Here is an 18,222-nt window from a genome sequence, read left to right as displayed (position 1 = left end):
GAATTTCTACAACTTTAAGATTTATCCCATTTACTAATTCCTAACTTTACTTCTCACACCTTTATACGGATATATAAAACTTAAATAAGAGTACATGCCTAATTAGTGACAGAGGGTAGACTAGAACCAGGCCTACGGACAACAAAGCTAGATTCTGATTACTATATCACACTGAAAATCACATTTATGTGTAATAAATAATATGTATGTTTAGGTGTACATGTAAATATACACACACACACATATAGATATAAAATTTTCATTTTGGTGTCCTGTAGCAAACCACATACATGTCCTTCTTTTCCCTCTACCTACAGCAGCAGCAGCAGCAAACAGCAAAAAGCCACTTGAAGAAGCATAAGAAGGCATAAATCAGGCACAAGTATTCTTCCATGGGAAGAGCTTTATCTGAACACACAATAAGTGCACAGGCTGTAGCCAGTCCTCTGCTTAATTCAGAAACAGAGTTCCACTAGGAAAAATCTGCCTCACAAACCTTTGCAACAAGAAAGGACTCCTACTAACACTGCAATACCTAAGAAAGCAAGCAATGACGGCAGACTCTTACTCTTTCAGAACTAGATTCAGCTAGAGTAAATTTATGTATCTCATTCTTATACATGATTAATAGACTATAACTTTTCCCCATATACTGCACTGCAAAGTTTCAGTTCTAAAATGCCTATAGTTAATTGATTATGCGAATCTTTTTTGTTTGGCTCCTCTGGTGTGACAAGAAATTAGGCAAAAATGCAAATGCAAAGATCCTATTTTAAACAAAACTATTGTGCCTGACACTGTAGGTACACTCCACATATAAACAGTCAGCAAAACAGCAAACTGAGTACATTCCGAATCTATAAATGGCATAGCCAACTCCTTCAACTTTCCTCCCACAAATAAATAAATGCTTTACATTTTATAAAAATATATTTTTGACATCCACTATGGATACTATGCTAGATGGAGAGGACATTTAAATGTTAAAAAAATATATTTGATACAAACTAGAGAGGAAACCAAGATATGAAGGAAGTATGGACAGCAAAACATACCTACTAATGTTCAGCGTGCCACAAGCACTGATAGACAATATTTCCTGTTTTCTTTTTAGTCCTCACAATAAGCCAGCAAGTTAAACAGTCGCTGTTTCTTAGATGAAAAACCTGAGGCTTTGAGCTACAAAGCCACTGAATATTTGTGTCCCCCTCCCATATTCACATATTGAAACCTAACGTCTAATGTGATGGTATTAGGAGGTGATTAGGTCCTAAGGGCAGAGCCCTCATGAATGGGCCAGTGCTCTTATAAGAGGCCCAGAGAGCCCATGTAGGGAACAGCCCACCAGAGGCCCAGAGAGCCACCAGCACGAAATTCCGGCCTAGAGGTCCCACAGGAGTAGGCCTAAGCACAGAGCGCCAGCGGAAGTGGAGCCCCCACAGAGAACCCCCATAGGGGTGGGCCCAGACACAGGGCCACCACGGAGACAGGGCCACGGGGACTCCTGGAAACCTAAATCCCTGCCCATGGGAACAGGACTGCCCATGGGAACAGGGTCTGAAAGGCAGGACCCACTCCTACCAGCCCCCAACCCCAATCCCAATGGGCCTGGAGGACAGAGAATTGAGGGAAAAGATTGGCTCAAACTTAAGGTTTGGGACTTAAGGAAGAGCAATTTGAGAGCAGTAGGGAGCAACTTACCTCAGAATGACTCATATCTTGAGTGTCACCCATATCTGATTTAGATATTTAAATGAGACTTTTATAATTATAAGGTTACACATACTAGTACTATACCAAGTGTTCAAGGCAAAGCTAACAAATGAAAGGATTGCGCTTTTGTAAAAATGTCACCCACATAAACTTAAAAATTGAAATATATAATACTCACCTCTAGAGTTATTGTGAGCATCTGCTTTCCTTGTGTTCAGTGATAGAGTGAGCAAGAGAGGAATTTAATTTTAAATCAAGCTCTATGTGTATAATTTTCAGCTTTACCAAGAGTCCAACATATTTGAGTAATTTTAGTATGAAAACACTAAAATTGATAGAACAATGCCTTCTGATCTAAAGTACTAAAACTGGGGGGATGGGAGGGCAGGGAGTATATTACCTGCAGTAGTCTCCTTGCTTAGCAACCTTGGCCAGGGAGAAAATGCAGTCAATAGCTGCTAGGTGATGTACTGCTGTACACAAGGATTGATAATGTTCACCGAAATTCCTACAGAAGCAACAACAACAAGGTGAGCAAAAATGATTTCTTAGCACCTTATTACTTAAGATAAGCTAAAACAAAATGAACAGTCATAACTAGCAGCTAAGAGAGATGAAAATTACATGGAACTACTTTTCCTGTTTAATATAATAATTTGATTACTGATGCTTCTTTTTGTTTCATTTGGATAGAACTGTATATTTTAAAAACAGCTTCTATACAAAAATGTCTACTATTAACACCATTATTGCACATTTCATCTCACCATGACATTACAGCTTAGAAATAATTAACACAGATGTAGCAATCATTTTCATTTAATTTTAATATCATCATGAACGACCCAGATGGGTCAGCTTCCTTTTGTGCTTCTTTTCATAGCATCATCCAAATTAGAAATAACAGTTTCAATGTCTTTCACACTGAATTGGAAGCTTATCCATGGTGGAGTTCATGTCCATCTTAACTATCATTATATCCCTAACATCCAGCCCATAACCTTGTCATAATCTTGAAGACAAGAAGAAAAGGACTCTTCTCAGTGATCTGCTATTCTCTTATTAAGCGTGCATAGAGAAATTTACTTTCAGATTTGTTTTTTAAAAATAACAGTCAATGCCTCAAATCTTTGGCTAATTAAATAGCTGGGCCCTAACCGGTTTGGCTCAGGGGATAGAGTGTCAGCCTGCGGACTCAGGGGTCCCAGGTTCGATTCCGGTCAGGGGCATGTACCTTGGTTGCGGGCACATCCCCAGCAGGGAGTATGCAGGAGGGAGCTGATCAATGTTTCTCTCTCATCGATGTTTCTAACTCTCTATCCCTCTCCCTTCCTCTCTGTAAAAAAAATCGATAAAATATATTTTAATAAATAAATAAATAAATAGCTGGTGGTCTAGAAGCTTAAAGGACTCTTTATTGAAAGACTTATTCAGAAAAAATATGGGAATGTACACAGGTTCCTTCTCTCTCTCTGTCCCCATCTCTCCCCTCCCCCCCCCCTCTTAATTTGTCCTGTTATCTCATAGCACAGGTATCCCTTACATCCTTTTAAAGAATTACTCCGCAAAAGACATAAGCATTCAGTATAATACTGCTCTTAAAATAGATTGCTCTATTGTATGGTGGGTTATAGGAACTTTGAGATGTAGTCTGTTTGCTTTTTAAAAACAAAGGGTTTTAGAGTGCTTGCTAGCTTGAAAAGGCCACCAGATTAAACTGCTACATGACCAGTTATTCTTATATTATCACTATATTGATTTTTTAGAATCTGTAATTTCTGATTTTTCTTGTAGCATTAGAATAAAGTATTCTATGTAAACGACTTTTTTCAGATACTAAAAACATTTTAAGTATCCAGCTTTACTTTTGTGTTAACTATTTGTGAATTAAAAAGTGTATTTACAGCATATTTTATACTTCTCTGAGTACACAGAACGTAATGAACACAATTTGCCTATTTCTCACTGAATTAAAGTGCATCAAAACTAACAACATGAATCCCACTAACAGTGGTAAATCCCAAACACAAAGGAGACTGGCACCTGGGGGCAGACAGGCGGCGCTCAGCTGCCACCTTAAAATGCCTCTTAGTTTTGAAGATGCCACATGCTGTGTGAAACTAACACCCCTGGAGAACTTGCCCAGGGGTTATGCCTAGTCCTTCCTAGTTGGCGTCAGGTTTTTGATCAGACCATTCCTCCACCCGCTGGACTGTGCCCATTCTGTCCCTATTTCATTACTGACCCATCGGGTCGTCCTATTCTGGCACTCTCTCTTTTGCCAGAGAGCAGCCCCACGTGATGTTTCTGCTCTTGCCTCTCTGGACATGAGTATCAAAGGACCTTTGACATTAATAAAAACAGTCCATTTTCCCTTTCTCTCACTCCATCCTTCTCAGGTCTTGTCACCACAACTCTAACTTGCTAATACACAGCAGCCTTAGGGTGAGGGTAACTGATGACATAAAATGAGTGACAGTTATCGGTGGAGACCATTTCAGTTAAAAAATACTGCCGAAACCGGTTTGGCTCAGTGGATAGAGCGTCGGCCTGCGGACTGAAAGGTCCCAGGTTCGATTCTGGTCAAGGGCATGTACCTGGGTTGCGGGCACATCCCCAGTGGAAGATGTGCGGGAAGCAGCTGATCGATGTTTCTCTCTCATCGATGTTTCTGACTCTCTATCTCTCTCCCTTCCTCTCTGTAAAAAATCAATAAAATATATTTAAAAAAAAATAAAATAAAATAAATAGTAATAAAAAGGCAGGGAGGCATAAGGTGATTATTTTGATATGGACAACAATGTTCTTTCTTACATCAATTATATTAAGATGTGAATAAAATAAAAAATGATCATAAACCTCAAACATCATCATCATCATGATAACTCTTATGAAGACTTGTTTGACTTCTTGGTCTTTGTGCATTTTCTATACTTTGCCAAATTTCTAAAACATTATTCATACTTCGAAAACAACAATATGAAAATTGGGCAATTCGGATAACAATCTGATAGACTGGGTTTATGTCACAACAACATGCAGCTCTACAACTAAGCCACCAGCCAACTTAAGGAGGAAGCCAAAGCACTGCAATTTAATCTCTGGTCAGAAGATACTGCTGGTCCATAGAGGGCAGATTAAAACACTCGGGTTCAAAGCTGTTATGGCAGTTTACCATCAGATGTTGCTCAATGATACCTGAAGTTAATAAAAATGGAAAATACTTTATTTTTTATTGGTGCTACTGTATGAAAGATATTATAATTCAATTTTTAAAGACTATGCAATTGAGAAGATTATTCAATATCCACAGCCTATCTTCTAGAAGAAGGGACTTTTTTTTTTTTTAATATATTTTATTGATTTTTCACAGAGAGGAAGGGAGAGAGATAGAGAGTCATAAACATCGATGAGAGAGAAACATCCATCAGCTGCCTCCTGCACATCTCCCACTGGGGATGTCCCCACAACCCAGGTACATGCCCTTGACCGGAATCGAACCCGGGACCTTTCAGTCCACAGGCCGATGCTCCATCCACTGAGCCAAACCGGTTCCGGTGAAGAAGGGACTTTTTTTGAGAGAGGGTCCCATTCATAGAATTTCTTCCAGTCTTGATTTCTTGCAATATTTTAGTCAAAAGTAATATGACCAATGCACAACAGTTAGTATCTCAGTAAGAGACAAATACACTTGTAATAGCTGGTATTCAATCCTCTGATGTCAGGTTCGTGAATGTTTTAAATGACATCATATTCATACCATCTGGCACCTCGATTAACAGTGCACATAACAATCAACACTGTTCTCAAGTGGGAGCTCTAGCTGCAAATGCTCGTAACTACATTTCAGCCAGTATTCTTTTTCAGATAAAAATTTTAATGTATTTTTCTCATTTTGAAAGTAATATATGTACTAGTATATTACATAAACTTCTGAAATCATTACTAGTATTTACAAAGTAAATTAAAATATCCAGAAACCTTTCCATTCAGAAATAATCAGTTGATATTTGAGACTGTGTGTGTGTGTGTGTGGGGGGGGGGGGGGTGTAAATAGGCATTTCTCCAAAGAATATAAACAAATGGACAATAATCATATTAACATAAGCATATATATTTGATTTTTTAAAATATAAAGATTTAGATGCTGTGCCTATATGTGAATTTTCACATACAGAACTGTATCATGCTTCAATACTGTTTTGCACACTTGACTTAATATGTCATGAGTATCATAATCTCCTGTTATGTCATATTTAATGTTGGCTCACTCTTGGCAGTTTCTCACTTGCAACAGATGGTATAATGCAAGCAGATTCTCCTGGGTGAACTTGATAGAAGAGCCCAGGAAGAGGGCTGACACAGTAAGAAAGGTTTGAGGTCATGGTTTGGTATATTAATAGAAGGGAACAGGAGAGGCAGGGGCCAATCAAAGCTCTTTAGGAAGGAAAAGAGGCAAACAGGAATTTGATAAGAAATAAAGGGAGGAGGGAGAAAAGCAATCGAGGAGAAGGCCCCATTTTTAACTGGGAGACTGAGCCTTCTCTAGTCTAAAATAATGACAAGGGAGAACGTAACCCAATTTATAGAATGAATATGACTTACATCACCAAATCTCAGAACCCTAGGATGTGGCCCTGGAAGCTTGAAGGAAGTAATTTTAGTCCAATTTTCATGTTCTCAGTGATACTATTAAGGGGAAAGCCAAGAGAACTGAGATTCAAGGGCCCTGAAAACCCTTAAAATGGGAAATTGCAAGTAAATAGAGAAAGGAACGGAATAAACCAAATTTCTGTTCCTGGATGCAAGACTCTGAGTCAAGATAACCTCAAAAGACTCAGGATAAGTAAATTAGAATCTTTTTCTGACCCTATAATTGAAGACTTCCCTGGGCAAAAAGAAACACAAACCTTTTAAAAACTGTCACATAATATCTCTTTGGTTCTTCCCCTCCCCCCCCCCCGCCCCCCAACTTGTCAGATAGAGAACGACCAAGAGAGATTTTTGTTTAGAGAGGTGCCTATGGATTGACCTTGGGCAGGCTTGACACCCTGAGGGCAAAGGGTACAGATGCCACTGTCAGACACCCTGGCTTGAATCTGTGCTCCAATCCTTAACCTATAAGCTACTTCATATTTCTGCATCTCATTCTAATAGTTTATAAATCGAGGGTGACAAATCTTAACTCACAGGGCTTTTGTGAGGAATAATGAGTGAGTATGTATTAAAGTGCTTAGATGAGTGGTGGTTTAGAGCCAGCGCCTACGGCCTCATGGAAGTCATTTGTGCACATCTCTTCCCAGCTCCTGTCCACAGTAGCTTAAAATCAGTCATGGTGAAAATATTTACACTGCAGAAATCGGCAAACCCCACAAGCACTACTACTGTTCCAGAGAGCTGGCTGTTAATCATTTACCAACACACTACTGACTTCAATGTGTCAGCATGAACAATGACTATTAATAAATCCAGAATATAACATATTCTTTAAGGTAACGGCAAACACTCTTCAAAAGAAATCTCATATTATAAAAAACAAAAAGGTGGGGAACCTTTTTGTTTTTCACAATTCTAGGTTCAAATAGACTAAAGAAATAACATAACCAAATGCAATGTACAAAAGTTGATTAGATCTTTCATTTAAAAATTTGAGGGAGGTAACTAAATATATTCTTAAATTAATATTAATTTTCTGCCCAGCTAGTGTGGCTCAGAAGTTGAGCATTGACCCAGGAACCAAGAGGTCACCACTTCAATTCCCAGTCAGGGCGCATGGCCAGGTTGCAGGCTTGATCCCCGGTGGGGGGCATGCAGGAAGCAGCTGATAGATGATGTTCCTCTCTCATCGATGTTTCTATCTCTCTCTGCCTCTCCCTTCCCCTCTCTCTAAAAAAGTCAATAAAAACATATTTTTAAATTAATTTAAAAACACATATAATTTTTCTTAGGTATGGTAATGGTATTAAGATTATATAGCAGCATACCCTTATTTTTAGAAAATGTATGCTTAAATATTTAGGGGTGAAGTGTTCTGATATCTAAAACTTACTTTCAAACGTTTCAGGGGGGAAAAGCGTATGAGAGGTATAAGACAAATACGGCAAAAGATTAACGCTTTTAGGTTAACCTTCAGGGTACATAGGTATTCATTTCAACTATCCCACAGATTTAAATTTTTTCAAAATAAAAAGTTAGGGAGGAAACAAAATAATTAACCCACACTTGCCCAACTCTGAAAATGTTAAGCCTTTATATAAGAAAAGTAAACAAAGTCCAAGGTAGAATTTCAAAAAGATGACTCTACTAAACATCCTTAACAACAAAATGTTAGCACAGTAACAACAGAGTATATTTGGTCTCTTGTCAAAGACTAAAATGAGCTTACATTTCAATGGATTAGAAATAAAATCAGAGGACACATGTACTCAACTATTTTATGGCAGGTCACAAGCAGTAATCCCTACTTTTCTTTTTGATGGAAAGATTTTCCGGTCTATTTCTCATAGCAAAAAGTCAGATTATGTTTTTCATTGTAAACTCACTCTAGAAAATCAAGCCATTCAGCATTGCAGTCAAGGACTAGCTGCTCCCGGAGCTGATTCAGATGTCTGTAATTTTCTACAATAAAAGGAGAGTGGAAGCGGCTCACAGCTTTTGTGCTAGAAGAGGGGAAAACATAAATAGGAAATCAAGGTTACTAAAAAATCAGTAATGCCATCTCTTCACAAAATTAAAGTAGTTATTTATTATTCTCTGATGAACCTTGAAAGTAAATAGCTGTAAACAGAATATTCTTTAATTATGGCCCTGAACTCTGGATTCCAAAGATCTTTGTTGTAAATACAGTACTTGGAGTTCACAGGACTTTGTTCAGGAAGCTTTTAAAATGCATTTTAAATTATATCCATATGGCGAAGTCAAAGTTTAGAATTTTCATTTCATAAGCAGAAAGCTTTTTCTTTAAATTATACTAAATGAAAATGTTTGCTTTAAAAAAAAAAAATCAGAAGCAAATATGGCAAAATAAGTCCTGACAAAGATGGAAAGTGGATACATTGGTGAAGGCCATACTAGTCTTTTATTTTATACTTTTCTGTGTCATTAAAACATTTCCATGAAAAAAAAAATAAAGCATTACAAAAATAGCAAAGCATAAATTCAGGAAGCAAAGAGGAGTTCTTCGTGGTCTAACTGTAGATGTATGTTGACCCTGGATGGGAAGAAATACCCTGTGCTCCTCCTCTGGGCTTGCGTATAATCTCTGCTTCTTCAAGAAGCTGTAGAGCACATTAGGGGATGCCGTGGGTCTCCACTCGGAGAATCTGGGCCAAGGCCCCAACTTTGCCACTTACTATATGACTTTGGGCAAAAATAACTGACCTCTAACCATCACTTTCCTCATCTATAAAATGGGCATAATAATAGCATCTACCTCACAGGTACTGTTGAAAGGATCAAATAGATAGAGGTTAAGAGTATCTCTGTCATTAGTACCAATGTTAGGACTTGTTCTGTGGTGGTCGTGGTGGTTGTTACTGCTGTTGATATTATTACTATAATGAGACCTTCACAAAGAAAAGGTCAGGGTTGAGTGATAAGCAAGTGATGACAGAATGTATTCTGACCTTTGCTCCCCACTCCTGCAATACACTGTCATAGTTATCTTTAATGTGGCAAGTTACTGGATTAGGGGTAACCCTTCAGATTAAAATCTGACTAATGCTACTTTAATCTATCCCTGTCAGGACTCCAATAGCCAAACAACAGATAAAAAATTATAATGAAGCTTCCCCAAACTATCTTATTTATTCATTCAATTTACATCACTGCAGGTTCAAAAGTTGCTGGCACAGATTTATGCTTTGTCTGTTGCTTTTAAATTAACTCATCTAGATTTCTATGCAAATATGTTTATCATAGCTTTCTCTTCTGACCAAATTTCAGTTACTGTTCTACATAGACTAACATGATTTTTGGCCATTTCTCTTCATAAAGCATATTTCCATTCATTAGCTGTAGTACAGGGCAAAAGTAAATAAAGGAAAAAATGCCTGCAAGAAAACAATAACCCCTAAAATTAACAACAGTCAAATCTCAATTACAGCTTCTGGTAACATGGGGGGAGGGGAGGAGAAAGATGGTATTTAGAGCTAAGAAACCCATAATTGTATCTTCAACATCCTTTGATAGTGGCAATTGATAATAGTTTTTTTAATTAAAATACTAAATTAATAACCATCCACACATCATGTCAAGATTTTCTTCCAGTCTTAACAGAGTTCCTTCATACCACCACCAGCTATAGCCACTCTTCTACTATCTAAAGCAAATGTAGCATTTTCATCTCAAATTCATGCAAGCATATTAATAACAGTAGCAATAAATATTCCATAAAGCACAGGGGATTAATCCTCTTGGGGATTAATGCCTAACCAAGGAAAAAATGCAGTCTCAATGCAGTCCTCTAATTTTGTTTTTGATTAATTTATTTTCATCAATTTGTGATGTAACTCACAGAAAAGATGTAATGAACTATTACAACTATGTGCCATGAAAAACATAGAGAATAAAGAAATGCAGAGCTTGGGGAAGTAGAAAATGGAATTTCAGCTTCATAAAAGAAATGTCAGGTATGGCTTTCATCAAGAAGTTCAAGCAACCAAATTAGTCTTATAATTAAAGGTCTCTCAACTTTTTTCTCTCACGTGTTTAAAGTGTACTCTGACGTATAAAAATAGAACAGTAATTTACAAAACAAGAAAACAAATGTTTACAAGTAAAATGCCCTTAGGAAAAAATGTTTTAAAATTCATGATAAAAAAAAATGAAAAATAAATTTTCTTTGGTTAAAGCTCCATTAAAAAAAAATGGTAAGAATTGCTTTTTATGAAAAGGATGTGGTTATTATTAGTCAGTAGCACACAGATATATAAATGTCATTTTAATTCATGTTAATATAAAAATATATACTATCAAACCTACCTTCCAACCTTAATCCAATCAGTTGGTATACAAGCTACAGCAGAGTTCTTTATTTCAATCATAAACTAAAACAAATATAAATAAAAATTAGATTTTTAAATGATTAACCATTATATTTTAAAGCTTCCTCAATAAATATTATTCTAAACAAATAAATCCAGTATTATTCTCGGGAGAGTTTATGTATGTCCATACAATCAAATATTATTAACTGTGGTTCCAATATTGGAGATAAAGTACAATTTGTATTGAGCCATAAGTTTGTAACAGAGGAGATAATTTGACACATTAATGTTTATAACATTGTTTTGTGCATACTACAAATGGTGATTTTTTTCATCAATGACCTATTTCGTTTATTAGTATCCACTTACGTTAGAAAGTCTATTACTTGGTAAAAATACTGAATTTCTAAGTACAGATGTTCAATTATTGGATGTTATACAAGTTTGAGATATGGTCCCTCCTCTATTCTGAACAGAAGAGGATTTATTGTAATAGCTTTTATCCAAGGAACCTGAGTGCTCTAAAAGTATCCTCATAAAGAAAGCACTGACTTCCCCAATCATTAAGGAAGATACTTCTCCCCATGAGTGCTTTAAGTTATATAAACTATATCTTTATAGATCCAACTGTGGTCTACAAGACAGCTTTTCTGAAATCAGCCAAAAAGCAAGTGAAATCAAGTTCTCTCACACCTTTCATTTTTAGCATTCATTATACATCATCTCATCTCCCTGCTCCCATTTCTGTATTATTGTGATGAAATTCAATATTTTATTCAAATAAATAAAACCTATTTTGTACAGGATGGAACCCAGAAGCTCTGTGGCCACCACTAATTTTGAGATGGCTATAGGAACTTTTTTACACTAATTAGTTTTATAACATTTGGGGTATTTATAATCTGCTTATTATTACCTAAAGGCCCGGTGCATGAAATTTGTGCACAGGTAGGGTCCCTGGGCCTGGCTGGCAATCAGGGCCAATCAGGGCCTTCTGGCTGCTGGCCAGGGCCTTCCTTCCCTGGCTGCCAGCTGCCAGCCGGGGCCTTCCTTCATTCTGGGCCGCCCCCTGGTGCTCAGCACACATCATAGTGAGCGATCGAACTCCTGGTCTCCCGGTCGAACTCCCGAGGGGACACTTTGCATATTAGCCTTTTATAGCCTTTTATTAGCCTTACATAGATAATATCAGCCTGGCTCTTGAGTTTACTTTTTTAATAACAGAAACATTGTAGCTTTTACATTAATTATACTACCAATTAATAGTCAGTTTTAAGAATTTTTGTTCTTAGCAAAACATTTTTAACTAATTATGTCCTCTTGTTTAGAGAAGAATTAATAAGTTCAAATCTGCCACACCCAGTTAAACAGTTAAGAGTGAAGAGTCCAAAAAAGTCCACTTTGGCTACAAAGAGTGAGGGGGGGGGAAACATAAAATAAATATCACGGATAGGAATTATAAAATCTCTTTAAAACTATGCTAAAAAATTCTGGTTAAATATTATTTTTAAATGTTCTATGAGAAGACATATCAGTCTTTTGATAAAATAAGTCTGGGAAGAGTTATTTATGTCAAAAGTAAACCAAAAAATTTGGGAACATATTGGATCACTAACATTCAGGAAGGACACATCTAGATCAAAATGACTAACACAGAGCTCCATGGCGGTGACGAAAGGTGGTAAAAAAATTGGAAAAGAAGCCCAAATTGCTTCAATGAGGTCACTGGGCAGCCAGCTAGGTAAGTACATAATTTGAAGTAATTGGCCATAACAACGCTGGATTCAAATCTGTGTCTTATACACATTACAAACCACTACAGGTCACAGCCCCTTATAGCAGCTTATGAACAGGTGGAGCATAACCCTTCAGTCAGAAAGTATCCAGGGTGTACCCTAAGGAGCACAGCCCCTCCAGCAAGCCACACGCAGAACCAATACAGATGCAGGACAGAGTGGGAGTCAGGAGAGCCCACGTGGTCCTGCTGCTTGTTAAGCTCCTGGGCCACTTCCTCAGTAAGTGCTAATCCTGTTTCCTCACTTTCTCCAGTGGTCCCAGGTCTTCAGCCTGTGTTTCTCCTCAGAATTATCATCAAATTAGAGGCCTGGTGCATGGATTCGTGCACCGGTGGGGTCTCTCGGCCTGGCCTGTGGGGATCAGGCCAAAACTGACTCCATATCCATTCCATGTTTAGTTCAAGGTTAAGAGAGAATTCTCTGTATACATAAAATATGACAGAGGCCATAACAGAAGCAGTGAACTATGTAAAGCTATGTAAGTTTCTGCTTTCATTATTTCCTTGTAAACAAATACTTTCAGAGTCAGAGACACTAAGGCACCATAGTCAATAAGGCTTAGGATTCTAATGAGTATATAAAAACTGGGAACAGGTGAAAATGAATGTTGTCGAAAGTAACCCTGGCTTGACAGTCTATTTACCTATTTAAATATCCATGTACCATTTGCACTGCTATAAACAGGTTTATAAAGATTATTACAAAAGTTACTGTACAGAAGTAAAAGTTCAGACAGAAAAGAAGGGTATAAAATAGAAGCACATGTATATAAAATAAGGGTTTTCCTCCCTTTCTCCCTCACTGATCAGAAGTAATCATATTTGATGAAGTCTGTTCTTAGTCCTTTAAGTATCTCAAAATAATTTGCTGATATACCTTTAGTACAAATTTTTAACAGAATTTGATTATAACAATGCCGACTAGTTAGACTTCATTTGGTGTTTATTTAGAATCACTAATTCTCAAAAATGTCATAGAAGTGATTCTACATTAATTTGTACTATTAAAATTCTAATAGTAGGAGGTCTTTAAAAACCAATTGCTGGAAGCCGGTCCATCCTTGCTGCGTGACACAGTTGCTGCAGGGAAGAAACATCTGCACAGCATATGTTTCAAGGGACCTGGGGTATATGGCATACTGTTCTTAATATGGTTGCTCTCCTTCTTAAAACTATGTGTTTTAACCAAGGTCACCTCACCAGGAAAGGGTGTTTCCCCAGGTGGGGATTTTTCCCTGGAGTTAGGGATTAACAGGACTAAAGAAGGGAATAAAACCCCTTAACTAAGTGCTAGGCGGGTAATTAATCACTTTAACTACGAACAATCACGCTTAAGCTACATAATCTTTACTTAGGATAATCTCCTCAGTTACTTCCTTGTAGCTTAACAGAACAGTAGAGTAGTGACCTTGGAATGGAGATAACAAACGCCCTAACCTTTGGAATAGAATGGATAGGATTAAAATCAACTGGTATAAATACAGATGTAACAGGAGAATAAAGACAGAACCTGGCTGGAGAACCTGGCTATGCTGATCGACTGAATGCTGTCTCCCTGTCATTCCTTCTTCACCGACTCCGTCCACACCTTTGGGAACCCCTGGACCTGCTGGGGCTGGACCCCAACAACCAATGAGATTCCATTCTACTGTTAATAACTAAGAAATTTCTCACCTCAAATTCAGCACTTAACCTAGTAAAGGTTAAGTAAAGAATAAAATAATCTATCTCCCTCCCTAATCATTTGTAATCCAATTATTTCATCTCCATGTGGTGCTTTTTCTTAAACTTCAATGCTACACTGATAAAAATAAAACAAAATAACTAATTTAGTATCCTTTATGAGTTCCTCATTATTTTTACTTAAAAACTGCCAATCGATTCCAGGACTGTCTTCCCAAGATTTAAGTTTTATTTTAATTTGAATAGTATGAGCTCTAAAATGTCTGGATTAAATAAAATCCATGATGTTGAGAATCCCTTATGTTGGTATCTATGAGTAGAGTGAAATAATGACATGGTAGAAAGAGTCAGGCAGAACTAGGATGGAACTGGGCTTCTGACTTACCTACGCACTCCAGTTTTCTTTCCGGCAAAACTGGAAAAACCCCTTCTTGTGTCGTTACAAGGATTAAATTAGATAACATATGCAAAGCGTTTAGCATCATTCTAGACTTTAACAAGTGCTGGTTAATGGTAACTATATTACTACTATTATTATTATTATTATTTGAGTAATCTTTTTGTAGTGCTTTATGATTAGAAAGCACATTCACGTATTTTAGCACAATCGGTCTTCATGGTAGACTCATGACAAAGGTGACCCTTTGTCACACAGCATGTGAATGCAAGGACTGACACTTAAACTCGGCTTTCCCCATGGTAACACCAGCTAATCACTTTTCTACTACATATCTTTTATTAATGTTACTAAGCAGTTTTGATCATCTCATTTCAATAAATAGCCAGAAGAGTCACTTGTCACTTTGCAAGGTCATGATTGCATGGTGAAACCAAGACATACAATTAAATATTTGGTATTTGCCTGTTCAGGGGGAAAGGGGGGGAGAAAAAGTATGAATACTGTCAATAATTGTTCTGTGATATAGAGCTCCATGTGGAATGCACTGTAAAATGTCTGCCTGAGGATAATATAACATCTTAATAATTTTAGTCCAGAACACAGGCTGACTTAATGTCGTTAAGTGGCATAAGATTAATAAACATTCCTCCATTAGAATCTTTATCTTTTATTAAACATAAGATCTAGAAGAGGCATGCCTCGAGACTCAGAACAGGACCAAAAGGTACAACCACACTTAAAAAAAATAGTTTTTCCAGGTTCTCATTCAGAATTAACATCAAACTTTAAACTGAAGTACACGTACCAAAAACACATTCTAAACAGCACCATAAGCCCATGGAAGTCTCACTAAGAGAGGTTTTCACTGTAGTTTGCTTTTGGTTTGTTAGCACCTACACTCCTAACTTCAGAAGGAAGCCCTGCCAATAATCACTATGTTATCGACACAAGTGGTTCACTTCGGTCATTTTGTCATCTGCAAACAAGGAACCAAAGACTAATGGCTCTCACCTGGATTTAGGATAAATGAATCCTGTAAGTCACTATTTACAACAATCAGGGTTTTCTATCAATTCAACCGCTAATATTAAAGCACATGCAACATTAAGTTGCATGGTTTTACCAAGTTGATCTACTACAGTAAATAAACAAAATACTTATTAAAATAATTCTTATCAAAACAAATATTACAACATATTTCTAAGGAACAAAACAGGAAATCTGAACAAAATAATGTTTTCATTCTATCCTCATATTTTTATTTGTATTTTAAAACAGATTTTACAATAAAAGTATTTTTGATGTTACCTCCTGTCCTGATACTGTCACATATTGTGCAGAAGGATTTTTCAGTATTTTTCTTATTTCTTGCAAATGTATTTGGATCTTGTCAGTAACTCCTTGAATTTCATCCTTCCTCTTTTTTATTAAAGGGAAATCAGAAAGGTCTTTGAATAATTCAGTTTTATCCCCAATTCTAAAAAATAAAAAATGCAAATATATACATTAAAGCATATCACTTATAACAGTTATCAATTCTTTTTTGCAGCATGATGTAAACCCAAAAGGTTGAAAGTCTGGAAAACTGCCACTAAATATTTATGGGTAAATTTCTTTGAAAACAAACAAAATTATCCTAACACCATTTTCATTTTGCAAGCTCATGATTCCAACGGTAAAAACCAATATGCATTGTTTGCCTATTCAGAAAATAAACACAAACATAAATACTGTCAATTCCTCTTTCTTTTATATAGAGTTCTTTGTGGGATGAATGTAAAAGGACTGCTTAATAAAGGATAACTTTGCTTGTCATTTCTAAATTTAAGGCCGACCATCCCTGGATTTCTAGCAAATGAGTACAAGATGCCATCTGACACCTGAGTATTTTCATCATCTGATACCTGAGTAAGTACTGCATCTATCCTAGATGGTGAACTGCCTAAATTTTAGATAGCAAAGTGTTACTTCTAGCTGTAAAACAGCCTTTAGTATCCAATCACAATTCTAATTTCACATGCAATTTCTTCCATTACTTTTAGTGAAGTTTAAGAATCCACAAATCAAATGGCAAATGCATTAGGACAAGCATATTAAAACCTCCTCCACTGGAAAGAAAGAACTGAGTTTGCTACTTACTTGGCAGCTTGTTCATTAAGGATCTTTAAGTAATGCTCCACTGGATGGAGGAGTTCAGGAATTTCTAAAATAAACGTCCGGAGCAGGTCTGACTGAACATGGGAATTCACAGCCGGTATTAATGCTTGAAATTCTGACTTCAGGTGATAAAGGGTTTTGACAATCAAGAAGAACTCTTTGGTAGAACACTGAAAATAGAAATAGTTTTTACCCAGATAGCACATAATACATGAAAATAAAATTTAATTTGTGATCTACTTTTTTTTTTTTTTAAATATATTTTATTGATTTTTTACAGAGAGGAAGGGAGAGAGATAGAGAGAGTTAGAAACATTGATGAGAGAGAAACATCGATCAGTTGCCTCCTGCACATCTCCTACTGGGGATATGCCCGCAACCCAGGTACATGCCCTTGACCGGAATCGAACCTGGGAACTTTCAGTCCGCAGGCCGATGCTCTATCCACTGAGCCAAACCGGTTTCAGCAATTTGTGATCTACTTTAAAGTTAGAATCAGAATAAAAGAAAGTTTTAATTTATTTTATAAACTATACTAGAGGCCTGATGCACGAAATTCATGCAAGAGTAGGCCTTCCTTCCCCCAGCTGCTGGCACCGGCTTCCCTCTGTCAACTAGGACCCAGGCTTCCCTCTGGCACCCGGGACCCGGGCAGCCCTGGCTTCGTCTGAAAGGTCATCCAGAAGGACGTCTGGTCTAATTAGCATATTACGCTTTTATTATTATAGATAATTGAAATAAAATACTGCTGATACCATCTAAATGTCAAATTAATAGTTTAAACACTTTATAAAATATTTTAAAGCTATAAGGAAAATAATTTGAGACAGAAATAGTAAAGCCAATAGTTGCTCAACAGTTTTTCATTTTCAAATACACTGAACACATAGCAAAAATACAGTAAACAATGTCAAAAATATAAAGGACAATTTTGGGGAAATATCTGTAAGACATATGAGAGATGAAGGACAAAATCCCCCCAAATATATTGAGCTCTTACAATCTTACATGAAGAAAATGAGTAATCCAAAGAATAATGGCTAAATGAACTGACTATGCAGCTCATAAAAAAAGAATTTCCAATAAGCACATGATTAATCACACATATAACTAGGACAAGCAATTAAAAATACAGGATAGCTGCTGCCTCGAACAACCACTTCAAAAATACAACTAAAAGACGGAACGGACATCATCCAGAACCACAGGAGGGCTGTCTGTGTGGAAGTTCTACAACTAGGAGGAAAGACAAAAGCATACCGAGACTCAGAGGAGGCGCAGTGCTGAAGTAAAATACTAAGGTGCAGAGTGCATGTGGAGCGGGCTGGTGGCTGAGGGCGCGGTAGTCTGTTTCAATCGGGAGGGAGTCTCAGACTCTTAAGCTCCAGATCCGGGCGAGTCTCTAGGGACCCAGACTCAAACGGGAGAAGTGGGACTGTCTGGCATTGGTCGGAACTCGAAGGCAGCTTTCTCTCCGAGGTTTGCAG

At 37.1% G+C, this 18,222-nt stretch overlaps 1 protein-coding gene across 1 annotated transcript in view; it reads right to left on the bottom strand.

Annotated features, from left to right (window-relative positions):
- MSH3 (mutS homolog 3) overlaps positions 1–18,222 on the bottom strand; it is a 127,316-nt gene that overhangs the window by 34,398 nt on the left and 74,696 nt on the right. The window contains exons 14-18 of the mRNA XM_081088645.1: positions 16,718–16,905; positions 15,887–16,055; positions 10,696–10,760; positions 8,256–8,372; positions 2,114–2,221 (exon numbers count right to left, since the gene is read on the bottom strand). Coding sequence (XP_080944771.1) covers positions 2,114–2,221; positions 8,256–8,372; positions 10,696–10,760; positions 15,887–16,055; positions 16,718–16,905 — 647 coding nt within the window. The remainder of the gene's footprint in view (positions 1–2,113; positions 2,222–8,255; positions 8,373–10,695; positions 10,761–15,886; positions 16,056–16,717; positions 16,906–18,222) is intronic.

Source organism: Myotis nattereri (genome assembly GCF_964212035.1).
Source record: "Myotis nattereri genome assembly, chromosome: 4".
Classification (NCBI taxonomy): domain Eukaryota; kingdom Metazoa; phylum Chordata; class Mammalia; order Chiroptera; family Vespertilionidae; genus Myotis; species Myotis nattereri.
This window is presented reverse-complemented; position numbering and strand designations above follow the sequence as displayed.